At 41.0% G+C, this 17,016-nt stretch overlaps 2 protein-coding genes across 2 annotated transcripts in view; one reads left to right on the plus strand and one right to left on the minus strand.

The window, feature by feature from the left end:
• The window catches only part of LOC138201215 (general transcription factor IIF subunit 2-like), a 40,322-nt gene that overhangs the window by 9,637 nt on the left and 13,669 nt on the right, over positions 1-17,016 (plus strand). The window lies entirely within an intron of this gene.
• Positions 8,386-10,469, minus strand: kctd4 (potassium channel tetramerization domain containing 4). Its single transcript, XM_069154511.1, has one exon. It carries the CDS (start codon positions 10,072-10,074, stop codon positions 9,298-9,300), a length of 777 nt encoding a protein of 258 aa, XP_069010612.1. The 5' UTR covers positions 10,075-10,469; the 3' UTR covers positions 8,386-9,297.

A 17,016-nucleotide genomic window follows, 5' to 3' on the forward strand; every position in this document is an offset into this window, starting at 1 on the left:
GGTATAAATATCTAAAATTAACAACAGTCATGTAATAAATCCTGCCTTCGCAAAGGTTACCGTGGTCAGTTTTGTTGAAACAGTTTTAGAGAGGTGTTAATTCAAGTGCGTGGTCCTTTCGGAGGCTGCAGTTTGTGGTGCTATTGAACTATATTGCATTACACAGACACCTCTCTGTACAGGTTTTTAGTCTAGCCTCATTGACATAAATGGGGTGGACAGTTTCATCTAAGTGTACCCAGTGGTGGAGTAGATTAGAGTGAATTGTGCAATGATACAGATAGAGTAAGAACATCTCAAACATTTATTTGATATCTATATCGCTCGCATGTAAAGAAGAGGAATTGTATAATATATTTGAAATGTGTGAAATATTGCCAAATATGAGCATTTCAGTGGAAAGCAAACTTTAATAGGTGAGAAAGATAAGCAGGTCTGTTGTTCCTTAGAATCACTGAGATACAGGAAAATTGTTTGTAAAGAGCCCAACGGCTATAGCGCCTTGATGATTTGATGTCATATTGCAATATATGTTGTCCAATATGTAAACTTTTTTTTTTTTAATGGAACATAATGCACAGACAGAAATGGTTCTGTTCATGTATATTTTTATTTGTAGTTATTTTTAATTATTGCATTCCCTATAACGTTTACTGTTTATTGTCAAACTGTAAAATATTAGGCTACGTATGTGTCACACATGTTCAATAGCCATATTTTGGTTGATATATTAGCATCAACATGTTTTTTACACCCTAATAGTGGTGTGGCTCCGCCCCCTCCCTAATGCTCATCATATCAGTCTTTGCTGGGTAGTGTGGGAACCCTGTTTGCGTTAAGGTTTTGAAGGACAGACCAAACAGCAACCAGTGGAGGAGGTGCGATGGCGTAGAAGTTAAGCGTTTCAAAATGTATTTCCACCAAAGGTGACGGTGGTAGAGCCAAATGAAGCAACGCTAGCAAATATTGAGAAATTGAAGCTAGAGCAAGAACAATGCCTCTAATTTTTTTTGTTTTTAAGTCTGCAATGGTTATTTGCTGACATGATGTTCTGGTTTGGACTCTGGTGACAGTGGAGGAGGGTGGTTACTGCTCGGTCAGTTTCGGCGCACAACTTGCATCGTATAGTGGTCGATATGGATTGGTTAAAGTTACGAAGGTAGAGAGCATGCTGGGAAATGCGAGGGAATGAGCCCAATAAAAATATATGCTCCCGAGCCGATCACGGTTGTGTTACTCTGCAACAGATAAATCTACTAAGCGAGCGAGTGAGAGAGCAAGAGAGATTGATTTAATCTCTGATGAGCCTGTTTGCATCATAACGTCAGTCAGTAGATGCAGACTTAAAAAATAAGAGAGGATTGGCTGCTCTCACAAGAATGAAAAAAAAAAAAAAAATCATAAGAAAATGTACACTACAGTGTGTAGAGGATTATGTCTGCCAGTGTCACTGATACCGGGCTACTTGTCCATTTAAAGAGGGAAGGCAGATGGTTTATAGTTTTCTGGGCATAAACCAAATCTTGGTGCATAAAACAATCTACTGTATTGTACCAGGTTACGAGAGCCTAAATTTGAAGATTAAAATTCAATAAACATGCTGATGTCATGTTATCCTTCCCTGTTGTCACTGGGGCTGAATCACTGGCCTGCTATTCATAGAGATGCATGCTTGTTTGTGTCCAAGGTGAAAAACAAGCGAGTGAGGCAGCAATTGTTTGTCAAGAAAAATGTCGTCTGTGTTCTCGTTCCTGTTTTGCCTGAAATAAAGGTTTACCCGGCCCCTGCTGTGCTCCCACACAGCAGACACGTGACACCCACAATAATGATAGAGGGCTCTGTCGCCAGTAGATACAATGTGTGCCTCTGTCAGGAGGTTGCTGAAAGACTATAAAGGGTTTTAGCAATGCACATTGTAAGAAAATGTGAGAGAAGTAACCATAATAACTCGCGTTTTCTATTAAGTTGCAGATGGAAAATGTTGAGGTTTTGTCGCTTTCATGACCCTGGTCATTGTGTTGCTTTCAAAGACCATCACGGTAATGATGTTTTTTCTTCCAATTTACAGTTACTATTTCTTTTGACAAGGTAAAATGTGCTCAAAACAACTGCACAAAGCCAGCTATAAACCATGGCCAGATGATGTGATTTGACATTTTTCTTATTTAAGCTGCACTTTTTTTTTTTCACTGGAATTACAGCTCCCATTTCAGCAGTCTATTTTTTTTTAATTTTTTTTTTATCTGTGTCAGAGAGCTTGTGCTGTGTTTTATTTCCCCCCTTCACTGCTGCATTTCAAATGAGGAATCCCATTTACTCTTAACAGCCCATTTCTGTATTTAACATCCAGCAGCTCATCTGACCTTTACCAGTGGGTTTTTAGAGGTTGATTAGGCTGTTGCATTGGCAGGAAGACACATGAATAAAAATGATCACATTATTTTATTAGGCTGCTGCCTAATGATAATGGCTCATTGTTAAGAAAGAAGTCATAGCCAGTCAGTGTTGTCCACATCGGATACAACAGAGGTTTCACCACACACGGGTCACACAGTCCATATGTTTGTATTAGTTTGTGTGAGTTGTCTGAGCAATAAAATAATTTTGTGTTGTGTGGGAGGATTTCACTCAGCGACACCAAAACCTGCCTGATTCTGTCTTAAAAAGCTGCTCACCCACGATTAGTGTGGATTTCAGTGGAGAGTTGCTGCTTTGCATTGAATTCGTAATGCTGAGATTCAGATACTGACGATGAGCTAAATCTAGCAGTGAAGCCTTAAAGCGTTTTGTGGTTAGTGCTGCATATTTCATGCCAGGCTGTGTGTAATAATGCCCTCTCACGGGGTAAATGTGTGTTAAGTTCTCCTTTTCTCACTCTGGCTGTTTGGTTGGCATCAGGATTTGATCACTTGATTTGACTGTCAATTGAGCGATTATCCCATCTGTCCTAAATATATGGGTTAGTCTGGGCCTGTTAAAGCGTAGGTAGGATCAGGAGGCCATTATCACCCATTTCTTTTGTAGATCCAATGTTCAGATAAATTGTACCGACTTGTAGGCCAGCAGCGTACATTTGTAGCAACCTCTGGTGGCCAAGTAAGTAATGGGTAGATATGAAGGCATTTTGTTTTGTAACTCTTCAATAAAGACAAAGATACATAAAACGGTCAATGAATCTAAGTGTTATTCACAAGATGGAAAGGTGGTGCCTAAACCAAACCAAACGTTTCACAACATTAACCACATGTCCAGTTCATCTGCCGCTATTCTCCAACGGTCATAGTATGTCGACGTTAATGGCCAACTGAACCCACTGGTGAGTGCAGTAGACTCCTACCAGTGACATATTATGGATAGATGTGTGATGATGACGAGCTTTTCAATAGTCTGAACTGTCTAGCGAGTCAAGGTTTAGCAGGAGCCCATAGCTGTTTAAATAATAGGTTAGAAACACTGCAGAAATCCATACCGTGGTCATTTCTAAATATAATTCAATATATGTGAATCAAATTTTTAGATTTTCCCAGCTGCCAGTCTCATTCCTATTTGGTTTTGTTTCATAGTCCTGCTTGTCTCTACAGGACTTAAAAGCATATCAGTAATATCTCTCCAAGGACACAGGGTTTGGTACAGACTTAAATCCACAGATACACGAACTCAGTGATTCTCACACACACACACACACACACACACACACACACACACACACACACACACACACACACACACACACACACACACACACACACTTCTGCTGTTGCAGCATCTGATGTCATGTGTCAGATGCGTTGATGACCACTTTCGCGCATACAGTAGAAATGTTGGAGGGCAGGTTGGCTCTGATTTCTGCCTTCACATTGTTCTGTCTCTGCCTCTGCTCTGCTGGAGATCCTTTTCACATCTTTCTATTTCTGATCTGCCCTCTTTACAGCTTCTGTTGTCTTTGTTTCTGCCTGCCCCCATTTTGTACTCTCAATTCTTGTGTTTATCTACTCTTAGTCCATAGTGTTTTTTTTCCTTTTATGGTGAATGCTTTATTCCATCACTTGCTGTATACAGTAGGTTTTTTTTCCATGTTACATTCGCAGTATAATACAAACTTTTTTTTTTAATATTAGGGCAATAAATGGCCTTTTGTGTGTAAGTTTTAGAGTATTGTCTCTGGAAAATTCCTGAAACGAGGGTAATTGCACTGGGAGCAAGTGGATTTATCTCACTTCACTGATGTTTTTTTAATTTTTTTTTATTGAAGAGAAGTAAGTCTTGAACAAACAACACATTTCTTCTAGTGTCAATTTTCTTTCTAAAGCTTTTATACCCCAGAGAAAAAGTCCAGTTCTTGGGGAAAGCACTGCTGGATGCCTTTTATGAAAAAGCTCAGATATAAAGTCTGACGGCTTCAATTTCTCCCAAAAATTAGATATATTTTTGCATGGAAGCAGTTCCCTAAACTCGCAGTTAGCTTGTACACGCTGCTTCTTTGTATACGTTTCTCATGTTGTTGTTTTTTGTGAGTGGTTACTGCTGCCTCTTTTGTCCGAGCTGAGCCCTGACCTTCCCCTCACCCTCTTCTTCACCATTCAATCCCTCCTCTCTCCTATTGTTGCTTCTCTATCTAGATTTGAAAGCTAAAGATTAAAAAAAAAAAAATCTAAAGTATGTCAGTCATTTTCTGGCTGAACGGCACCGCACGACTGAGGCATCACGATAAGGAGGGGTGTGTTCGAGAGACAGAGGGGAGAGCGGCTCATCATGTGGGAGTTGAGTTTGCCTGGCAACAGGTGAAAGGACTGAGATGAGACGGTAGCATGGTTTGTGAAAACCTCTTCTCCCACTGCACCTCCTGCCGCCCTCTTCGTCCAAGCGCTCGCCTTTGATGATTCGTGCATCACTTTGACCATGTGACTAATAAGTGAACCAGTCACCGTCATAAAAAATGCATGCAGATGATCTGCAATTAAAAGAAGCCACAGGTTGGATGCTATTGACAGTAAAGTGTCAGTGCTGGGGTCGACGTACGAACATCACTGCTTCACCGGGTTCCTCTCCTCTGCACGATGCTCACATTTTACTTTGCTGCACATGTTTTTTACGCGCGTGCGAGGAGTGGGCTGTGGATTAGGTCCGCCTGATGTCAGAGGTTGACGTGGGCGTGTGAGTCATGACGGGGGTGGTGGCGGCCAGGTGGTCGGTTTGACGACATTTCCTGCCTAAAAAGATGTTTTTTAAGCCACAATGCAGGGGGAGAGCACAGTTGGAGGTAAAACGAGAGTTGCTGCTCATCCGAAGGAGGCTGATTGTTGCTCTCCATATGCTGAGTAAAAAATAAAACGGGCAACTCTGCATCGCCAAGACTTCAAAGAGGCTGTTTGAGTCGTCTCACAAAGGCTTTTCCACTCCAAGCAGAGGAAATGAATGCTTTTCAATGTTTGGGAGAATTAAATTTAAACATTTCCACTCCCACAAGTTTCCATAAATGGATCTTGATGCAGCCCAGCTTCACATTGTTTGGACAGAAGCCAGGCTAGACTTGCTTGGCACCGACAGCATCGCGCAGTGCCAGAGCAGCGTTCTTCATCCTTAAACGCAGCTATGACACACACGCTATAATCAGCCTGTTGGTTTATGACCCGTGGTGTCTGATTTATTATTTAGTTGCTGAACTCAAAGGTTGTAAAATTTTAACTTTTGACATTCACCTCCTCCAGATATGAATGATTTTAATTAGATGTTGACTAATTTCTGTATAGTATGTTTTTAAAAGCTTTTTTAAAGGAGCATTACACTAATTTTACAGTTTACTTGTAAGGAGGAGCTTCACTTGTGCTGTTAAAAGCAGTTTTTGAACATCTGTGGCTTTAGGGGAGCAAAAGTCACGCTGGGACTTCAAAACTGAAAATGTGAGTTTCAATCTGTGGCTTGTGACTTCTTTTATAATATCTATGTTGTTTTTGGAGATAAACTAATTCTAGACACTAAAAGTATATATATATATATATATATATATATATATATTTTCTTTTTTACACGTTTCCCTCAAGTTCCCCATATTTTTTAAGTGCATTAACAAACTATTGAATAACCCCTTTAATTATGTTACTATCAACTTATATCTTTGTTTCAAGGAGATATATTTACACTTTTCTTAGGATTTCTTTTAACATATGTTCTTTCACTTATTTGTGTCTGCTGTTATAAAAACTATATTTTTGAAATTATTTTGTCATGTCCAGTCCACGATATTTCACCTGAAAAAAAAAATCATAGCCAAAGCATTAAATTCATCTTGTCAGTCACCTTATATCATAGTGGGGGGAAATACTTCCACCCAGAGAAAGTCTTAGTTACCCTTTTTTCCCCAAAAAAGTTTAGTTCATTGAGGTTGTCAGAAGCTCACGGCCGTCCAGCATCACCTCAGAGGAGAATAGTTATGACTAAAACAAACCATGAGTGGGAAATAAACACATTGTTCTACTAATTCAACTCCTGTTAAAAGGGAATACCTAAAGATATTACTTTTTTATTAATTATAATATGACTGAAATTTGGTTTGGAAACAATTGCACTGCTCATTCGTAGCAAAAAAAAACAGTCTAATACTTCTAAAAGTCCGAATGGCACACATCAGAGTGCAATGCAGAGAGATAAAAAGAGATCCTCCTTCAAGCAAAAGAGCAGGATTTATCTCGCAGACTGGCCTAGTTTTAAAATACCAAAAATCTTCACTCGAACATGGGGGGTCTAAAGGGGCCCCCGAAGGCTCCTGCAGGTGAAGTTGCTGCACTGTGATGGCATCTAGCAAGCAGCGGGTCAATTACTGTAACAGGTGGTGAGAAGTAGAGAGCAGAGCTGAACGTGTCTTAATTCAGCTGCTAATTGACCGTGTGACAAACGTTGCATAATGACAGGTTGGCTTTTTTTTTTTTAATAAAAAACAAATTATTCATTTCAAACATGTTTACGCCTACTGTCACAGACTGCTGCGCATTGATCAATTTGGAAAAAGAGATCATGCAGGATTCTCAAAAGACACAAAAAACCTCCTGTGACATGGTTTATTATTTACATAGAATGAATTTTAAAAAATCAAAGGTTTTAATTTCATAGCCAGATCAGTCAAAGCTCATTGCAAAAGAAAAAAAAAGAGATGAACTGAACACCAGGTTGGTAAAGGGTTGTGTTATTTATCAAGTCTGTTGCACTTCTGAGCACATCATTGTCACTGTTTTGTGTGGTCAGACGTTTGCACCTGTAACATCCTCGTACTGTTGTCAGTATGTTTGGACCCCGCCGCTCCACCTGAATCGATTAACACTCGTACATTTCTCACTATTTATACTACAGCAAAATAAATCTCTATTTATATAGTACAGCAAAATAGATTTGACTATTTATAAAACAGCTCTTCTGCGTACACGTCTACATACCTGCAGCAACAGGAGGCAAAAACGCAATGTTTAACATTTAAAAGTGTCGACTAAATTGTTTGCGTTTCCCCGAGTTGCAGTTCACTGGTTAAATACTTAAAGGACAGAATCATGATCAATCATCAAGCCATGCGACTGGGAAAATATTTCACTTGTCACAAAATTTGATATAACATGTAGTTAAGCACAAACTGAAAATATAGCGAGATGAGAAAGTTTCTGTTGAATATCCAATACGTATTTTACGTGGTTTTTATTTTATTGTAGACTTTTTATCCCCATTTTAATTCTCAATATATTTGAGGCAAAGGCAAGTGTCTACACAATGTTATAACTAACTCCACATGAATCAGCTGGTCCTTTTCTGAATTTCTTGCCTATAAGTGACAATTTTAGTTGTGTACCATAGAAAATACTCTGCAGTATGATGTGAAAATGCCCTAATTGAACGGGCCTCTTCACTGTTTTCATGACCTATGCATATGTGTAATGATAAAGAATATGGCATACAATGTTATTTTTGTCTCGTTGGTTTGTTCTGTCTTGAATTATGCACATATGAAAAATAATGTTTAACATATGCAGAAAAGTGTAAATGTGTAATTTAGACTAGGGACATGTTTTGGTTCGCTTAAAGCTGCAAGTGAGAGCCAAGTGTGTTTATAGCTCCCATGTGGAAACATAACACTCATAATGCTCCTGTCTGACTCAGTAAAAAACAGATGGTACAGACTGTAGGTTCAGGTGTGTCAGGATGAAATGCTTATCGGTATAAATTTTATAGTTGTGGATGCCAGGAGGACCCATACATTTCTAAGACTTGCTTTCTTTATGAAACATGTATCTTATGAACACTAAACATTATTAGAAGTATTTGAGAGGCTTGTTCCACTGAGCAGCGGCATTAAATTGCACAGACTTTTTGCGGACACACTTCAAAACACTTTGAACCAAAGAGTTTGAGTCTCATTTTTATTTGTAAAATACTCACATTGAAAAGTAATAGGCATTGTTTTGGCACTGGCTTCACAGAGGCTCACAGCACTAAGAAAACACACCGTTTATTTAGTGCACATGCATCATGCTAGATTCAAAGCCCTTACAATAATCACAGTTCGTTGCACTTAAACTCAACTTGACATGTGGAGGTGAAGTTTGTTTGTCCATCTAAAAACAACCTTGATGAGCTGCGGGTTTCCTTGCAGGCTCATGAGAGGCTAATAAAGCAAACACGGGCTATTAAACCAACTAAACACCGCACACACGGGGTATAGTAACACACGCACTCACACGCACTCACACACACATAGGCCGTAGTAAAAGCTGAATGGCACAGCAGTGCACATCACGGCTGGTTCTGAAGCTGTCGACAAAGCAGCAGAAGCAGTTCTTGTGCAGAAACAGATGCGCGGATAAAGCTGTTGATGTTCAGCAGCTCAGTTGGATCACTTCGTTTTCTCTGTTGTAGGATTCACTGTTGGCTTATCTTCCATATTACTGATGCTAATCGGATGCAATTAAGATGTCGTTAATGTTAAGATGAACCGGATCATTCTGAATTCTATAAATAGCTTGCAAAGCGGTGTAAATGTTGATGCCAAAATGCCATTCTGCTGATAATGATCACCCAGAACTTATCGTATCCTGTGCTTGTAAGCCACCATTGTGCAGTAAAGATATAAACTCTGTCCTGTGAGACGGTCTGCCCCACCTGTTCTCCTTCTCCCACCAAATGACACATTACAGCTCAGCACAACTCGCACGATTTTCAAACCAACACTTCACGTTACAGCGGGGTGGATATAGAATCAGGCACTAATCTTTTCGCTCTCCGTCTCCCTCTCTCCTCCTCTATCCGTTTCCCTCCGTCCTACTTGACAAAGTGCAGGGCTTCGGCCACCACCACGGAGCCTTTGCTGCTGTCGAGGCTGGTGACCAGCTTGAAGCCTGATTTCAGTGCGAGCATCACCGTTTCTAGTTTGAGACAGTCAAGCGTGCACAAGAAGGTGCTGTCCTCCTTCAGAACGAGCCGCGAGCCGGGCTCCGACTTGATGAAGTGTCGGAACTGGATCACGTTGGACGACACCACAAATTCTTCCGGAAAGCCGTCCAAGCGGCTCTTGGAGATCTGCACCAGCCGCCCTTTGACCTTGTCGATGAAGCCCGGGTCGCTGCAGTACACCTTGAGGCCCTGCGACCTCTCGTGGCTGTCCGTCACCTCCAAAAAGGCCGGTTCCCGCTGGGCCGCCCTCTGGCTTTCCCAGTCAGCCACGGCTTCCCCGAGTTCACTCAGATGGTAAAAGTCGGCCTCCCGTCGCAGGAGCCCCGCCTCCCGGAAGTCGTCGGGCAGCTGGAGCTCTCCGGTTCGAAGGTAGTTGAGCACGTGGCGAAAGACTGGCCCATCTCTGTCGATGAACGGGTTGCCCATGGAATCTGTGTGCTGAACCGGCTTTTTGCCGTTAGCCACCTCCTCCAGAAAGGACCCCTGTTGCTTGGCGAGGGTGGTCCGGTGGGCGGTGTACAGGAACCCCCCTACATTGATGGTGATGGTTCCCGAGGAGGGCTTCTTGAAGCTCTTGCTGGGCTGCAGCAGGTCCGGGTTGATGTGCCTCAGTTCACTTTCCATCCTTCTTAGGTTCCATTCCATTCTCCAGTCGCCCTCTCCAGCCTCGACCCAGCCTCCGCGGAGCTGGCGTGTCTGCACAGAACAAAGGAAGTCTCTTTTTGTTTCTCCTCTCTTTTGGATCTCGACCGTGTGGCTCTGAAGCGCAGCGAGAGAACGAAAAGGTGTTTTCAGCTGTCGGAGAGCGCGGGTGAATGTGTTTTGAGAGTGTGTGGTGGTGGATGGGTGAGTGCTGCCTGGCAGTGAACTGGGAGCTGAAAACAGACTGGCTCTGTGTGCTGTGTCCCTCCTCTCCCACTCCCTCTCTCTCTCTCCCCCTCTCTCTCTCCCTCTGAGAGTGGGTGGGCAGACAGCGTCACTTACAGGGAGGAGAGAGAGGGAATATGTGAGCAAACATTAGGAGAGTACGGACTCCAAGAGCTCTTTCTTTCTTCTCTCCGTCTTTGATTAAAAAGGTGCAAAGCCGAGCTCTAGCAATTAGTTCTCACACACACTCTCTCTTTCTCACACACACACACACACACACACACACACACGCGCGCACACACACACACCATTCTCGCACCAGATGGAGGGGAGGAGGGTTGCTTCCATAATTTCTGTGGTGTGGAAATTGTCTCGGTTTGTGTGAGTCTGAAATATGAAAGTCCTTTAGCTGCCAGATCCATCTGTTTACCACACAGAGCTGCATGTGAACGGGAATCTGTTTGAAAAGGATTCCGGTTTTAATTCGGGGGGTTTTCGACTGGCTTTTTTTCTCGTCTCGCCTCTGGTTATGACAGCGAGAGGAGGGCTGCTTGCATTACGTGTGTAAATGAAAGCAACAGGGGATGTAGTTATGTCAATATGCTGTTTTCTCTCTTGCAAGGTAACAAGCAGTCTTCTTGTCTTAGCGAGTCCTGCCCGTGCATTGAGTGCGTCTTTGGCTTGTGCGTGAGAGCGTGTGTGCGTGCGTTGGCTTTGAGTTCCTGTGAAGGAAATTAACCAATTACAGCGACTGGTATTCCGGTCATTAAGGGCAGGTTTTGAATTGGTTAAAGCTTTGGCCTGTTGCCTCCTTCCAGGGGAACTGCAGGCCATTTGGTACAAACGACTCGCACCACCAATCTGTGTGTGTGTGTGTGTGTGTGTGTGTGTGTGTGTGTGTGTGTGTGTGTGTGTCTCTCTCTCTCTCTCTCCCCCAGTGCAACTGCAAGCGCGTTAAAATCGCAGCTCATATCAAACACGAGGAAACAGAGGGTCCAGCAGTGCTGTGTATGTTGTATGTTTCTGCCGTCTCACAGTGTGTGATAGAAACATAAAAATGTGTGTGTGCCCTGCAGATGATTTGTTCTGGTGCCTCATGCTGACACTTTAACACTCTGGGCACTTTGCTAAGTGACTGTAGTTGATCTCAAAACTGCAGAAACAATCCGTCTAGGAAGGCAGTAAATAAGTGGATTTGTATGGAGTGATATGTTGTATAGTTTGGCATATTTGTGTATATTACCTTGCAGGAGATGTTTTCAACGTGTCCTCTGAAAATATGAGTGTTTGATCAATAGGTACTGTACGGCTAAAAATTAATACTGATTACATGGTTTGGCTACTTCGGCTGCAACCTGAGGTTTTTTTTTAGACTTATAATCCAATTTTAAAAGCTCTCTTATCTTCCCATCATCATCTTCCCCTCGTCAGAGGTTACCAACCACGTGCAAAATTTTATGTTTCCTTGGAAAATTACAAAACAATGGGTGAAGAAGTAGAAAATGCCAGAAAACAAATGCTCCTATATGCTAAACTTATCACTGTGCCCGCTAACTTCTTATTTCTCCCACACAAAACACAAATGCACAAACACTGGGGCGGATAGCCGGCATACTAAATCCCTGTTTATGATGGATTCTGACCCCAGCAGCTATTCTGCTGCAGAAATATTCCAGCACAGACGGTTTGTGGCCTAGTTTCGATGTGTTTTTACACCAGGGAGGCGATGCCAGTCAATCTGCATAATTTAGCAGCACTCGCACAGCAGTCTGGCAAAGATAAAATACCTGGATTGTGGCAGTATTTGTCAGCAGGGCAGCGACGACTTTGTGCCCGCTTTCAAAGGATGTTCATATCTCAGAATACTCTGTGGCAAAAGCTTGTTTGTGAAATTATTTTCCCATCCTTTGCTTTGCCAAGAGGATGAAATGTTGGCGGGTCCTGGGAGGACACAGCAGATTAGATTCTGGGCTGCAGCTAATTATCATTTTCATGATTCATCAATTTCCAGATCAATTTCCATAAATCTATTGTAAAAAAGGAAAATATGTCTCCTTCCAGTGTCCCACAGTCCAAGTCAAGTGTCTTATTTGGTCTTATATTCAGTTTATGTGAAAACTAAGAAAACCAGCAAAAATTCAACTTTAAGTTGCTTTAAGTGGGAAGTTTTTTTTTGGCAGTTTCTAAGTTGTTGCTGATTTATTTTATTTTCTGTCAGTCCATTAATTGATTTAAATGACTGATTGTTTCAGCTGTAAATATATTAGATGAAGCCAAATAATGCCAGTAAGGAAACTGGACTTTTACATGTTTGAAGTATAAGCAAGAAGTTTATAAGTTAGTCAATAAAAATCCTTCTCGGCTGCTGCTATTTATAGTCACGATACAGTTCAAAGTCAGTGGCTGGATAGAGTAGTTTTAAAATAGTGTATAAATGTCCTTTGATTTAAGTCACCACATATGCAGATACCTCCGCAATCGCAACATCGAGAGAGGGAAAATAGTCCACGTGTTCAAAGCCTTTATGTTCCCTTTGTTGTTGTTGTTGTTTTTAAATCGGGGGGAAAAAAAGGATTTTTAATCACAGTATGTAACTTTTATCTGTTTGACAAGTTTTGGCCACCATCATTAAATGTTTGTGTCGACTTGTGTTTATCGAACAGCGGGAGAAGTCGTGAAATAAACAGCAACACAGTGATTGCTTATCCGCCTTAAAGAGAGAGCAACAGGTATGTTATATCGATGCAACAGGTTGTCAGCCACCTGTAGTAAACGATGTAGGTTTATGTTGGAGAGGATCCCAGAGTGACATCATTGTCTCTGCAGTGATTTATTTTTTTTATTTTTTTTATCATAAGCAATTAGTCGCATCATCATTAACAATGATCAATTGGAATTGCAGACGAGGGTGAGATGCAACTGTTAAACCTCTTTATCAAACTGACAGCGTCGGACGCCTAAATAAAATGTTCTAAAACGTCACTCGTAAGGACTCACCCCTCTTTTATTATTCATAGAGCTGCTCTGAGAGCTTGTGGTGTAACATGGAGTCACTGATTGCTGTGAAGCTGGCATAGCAAACACTTACAACAGGGTCTTGTATGAGCAGAGAGCTGTCCTTCTCTTGTTTTATTCATTATGGCAGTCTTTCGTATGGAGGCTGAATGTGTCAGGTACAGTAAATCTCATGCTGATCAGATATTACATTTCATTTTTAAGTATTGCCCTGCAGTTGAGTGGAACATGTTAATGTCTACACAGTTATATGGACCTCTGACTTTTGATATTAATCTCAAATACTTTGTTTAGTGCTAATTAGTAAAAATCTGTTTCATAAGGATTTTTTTTTAGTGATTGTTAAAATCAGCTTTTCTCAAAACTTGCATGATTGTGGTGTGAGTTTTATGTGGTAAAATTGCAGGAATTGGCAAAAACAAATGTAACATTGAAGGAAATAATTAAAAAAAAAAAATTCTTCATAAAGCGTTTTGTTTGGAAAGTGTAGGCTACTTTGCCTTCAGCAGAGCTTCAACTGAGAACTTGCAATGTGTAGAAATGCAGGAATTTAGCAAAATTGCAATCCTACTGCTAATATTGTGGAGATTAGTTGAATTTGCATGAATCATTTCAATTGCAAAATTGCAATTTCCTGGAGGGACTGAGAAATGTCAGCAAGCTAAACTAGAATAGTGAACACGGTAAATAATCCATCCATCCATTATCTATACCCGCTTTATCCTGAACAGGGTCACGGGGGGGGGGGGGGGGGGGGGGGCTGGAGCCTATCCCAGCTCACTTTGGGGCAAAGGCAGGGTTCACCCTGGACAGGTCGCCAGTCCATCACAGGGACAACACTTTTAGACAGACGGAAACAAAGACCATTCACGCTCTCATTCACACCTAAGGGCAATAAGTAGAATCACCAATTAACCTGAGGGTGCATGTTTTTTTGGGGGGTAAATAATACCCTGTTAAATATCATTGTGAACATGTTAGTGCGCTAATGTCAGCACTTAGCATCTCTGTACCTCAAGTACAGCCTGACGGATTCAATTCACATGACAGGAAAAGACGACGTAACAAACACGACACAAAAATTTCCCTGATGACATTATGAATATTGTCGTAATGCTGCCAACCAATACTTCCAGAAAATATGTCAAATTGTAACTTGGACGGTAAGATTACATTGAAGGCATAAAAATTGTCTCTCAGACACTGAGGGACTCGGTTTTTATAAATCTTATAATATACTGTGTTGTAGGAAAGTAAAGAAATGCTTTCTAATGTTAAAATCTACCCTGTTGAAAATAGTTTTTTGGGGGTCAGATACAGACTTACATTTGTCTCGTCCACTAATTAAATTGCGCAGCGGTTCTCTGTGTGTCAGTCTCACTTCAAAGCCTGTTGCATATGGATGCTGCTAATCCTCGTTAAAATCAAATCGACATGTACAAAACGTCAGGAAATCACTTCAAAGAACGAATGGAATCATTAAATTTCCTTAATGAAGGAGCCGCTGGGCTCGGCAGAGAGGAGCTCTAATGGAAATTTATATTTGGAGATCCAATCAGTGGCTTTGCCCCCATCACTCCCCAATACCACCCACGCCCGCCGCCACATCAACAGCACCCCAGCCACATCACCTCCTTGTTGTCATCACTTGTAGACGAGCCTTTATTACCACTCTGGTGTTGGTGAGGAAAGAGAACGAGTCTTATTTTATTTTTGATTTTACTTGTCGGTTTAGTTTATACCCGACAGACTAAAGTACAAACATAAAACTTGTCATCATTTCAGATGCATTAAATTCACATGGACGTCTCTGGTTGCCTATCAACACTTGGAACAGAATTAGTGCAGTTGTGTTGCGTTGTCGAGACCGGAGCGGCAATCATTAAGTGCACAGTGGATCTATTTATGGCGCCTGTATCATTAAACTAATCACATGTAAACCATCATCAACTGTGACATCACAAGGGAAATTAAACGATGTACATTAGTCAGACCTCAGGAGGGCTTCACATTAAAGGAAAACATGGTAAAAAATGTCAACTGTATTAATCCTGTTTTTTTTTTTGTTTTTTTGTGTGTAATAATTTTCTTAATTGTTGTTTTAATTTGTTTCCCACTTAGAAGCATCTTCATTTATATACTTGTTAGCTCTCTGATTTTTATTTGCTGCTTTATGTTTCTGATTTTGGGCACCTTCATTCAAAAAGGGGCTTTATATTCTTAGTAAAATCTCTCATGTATCCTCTTCACCGATTGGCTTTTTGTCCTCCTCAGTCTCTATAAGCAATCATTTCCAAAGGCTTTAACACACTGATGATGGCTTAAATCTGAAATGTGTCCGTTTATTTGCCCACAATAAATAGAAAATAAAAGATCCTCACCGCAAACCACGCACTCGTCATTGTTCAAGATTTGCAGTCTTATTTTTTTCCTCTAAATAAATGTCTCCTGAATGATCAAATTGTTCAAACAAAACTAATGAAAGTCATAGTATAAAGCTGTAATGCGTCTATGCACTCCTGTAGGGCATTAATTGATGGATTCATGATCTCGGAGGTTTACAGAGCAATTTTGGATGCAAAACAAAGGATTCAGCCAAAAATCAATCGACAACAAGGTGGATCATTCGGCTGGATTGAAATCCAAAGCGCACCAGACACCTGTTGAAAGACTATTTCACCCAGGAGATATCAAAGTCTCAGGATGGCCCTCCCAGAGGAGATCCAATATAGCACCTATGGGGATGCCAGAGAGGGAAAAAAAAAAAAAAAAAGTTCCCCTCATTGATGCCTCGGTGTTCATGAACTGAAAGCTCTGCTGGCTGAAATGCAGAAAACATTCACCGCCGTCACAGAAACTGACTGATTCCACACGCAGACGTAGAATAACGAACTAAACGCAAAACTGTGATCGTTAATGAATTCATGTGCAGCATTTAAAAATGAATATCATATAACTGAAAATCAAACAAACTTCTTTTTGTGAAATATTTTGCTTGACAGGCGTGTTTGTTTTGCCTGCCTGTAAATTAAACTCCATTTGCGTTGACGTTTAGTTTGTCTAATAAGTTTAAGTGCCGCTTATTGTAAATATTCATATACCCTTTGAAGACTTTGTTGAGTTTACTTTTACGAGTGTTGTGCTTATTATCCATGTCATAGTCTTAAAATCAGGTGAGGTTAATTTCTCCGAGTCATTTATTTATTTATTTTGTGATGGCTTTCGTGCGAGCAGCCAAAGGTAATTTATTTTAAGATGTTATCATCCTCCGCTATTTATTGGGGATCCAGATTAAAATGTCCTGCTGGTGTCAGTGTCCTAGCCAAAACCCTCAAGGATGGCACAAATGCTCAAAAAGTACAGTTGCAGCGGGTTGAAGTCTGAGGGCCGCCGTAAATATCAGTTTATTTATGATAACATTTATATAGAGAGGAAGTGCAGTGCTGCCTGATGTAAAACACGGGACACGTCCCCCATGGCAGAATGAAATGAATGACCTTTAGTCCATTTTTATTTCAGAGAAGGATTTTATTGATTTGACTTTCTGCTCGTTTGCGCCTAAAGTTCATTGCAAACGTTACATTCTCCACAATTTACATCTCTCTATTGTATCTCACGCAAGTAAACTTCTCTGAGTCTCACGTTGAAATGTGTACCCAGTTTTAGTAGATCCACTTTACGGTCCACCTGTTGTACCAACGCTGT

Source organism: Embiotoca jacksoni, unplaced genomic scaffold (genome assembly GCF_022577435.1).
Source record: "Embiotoca jacksoni isolate LCO1_2020_lvr unplaced genomic scaffold, fEmbJac1.0.p SCAF_2, whole genome shotgun sequence".
NCBI classification, from domain to species: Eukaryota; Metazoa; Chordata; class Actinopteri; family Embiotocidae; genus Embiotoca; species Embiotoca jacksoni.

What these genes read in the sequence shown, in the direction of transcription:
- kctd4 (XM_069154511.1), bottom strand. Translation starts at nt 10,074, where the DNA reads ATGGAATGGAACCTAAGAAGGATGGAAAGTGAACTGAGGCACATCAAC.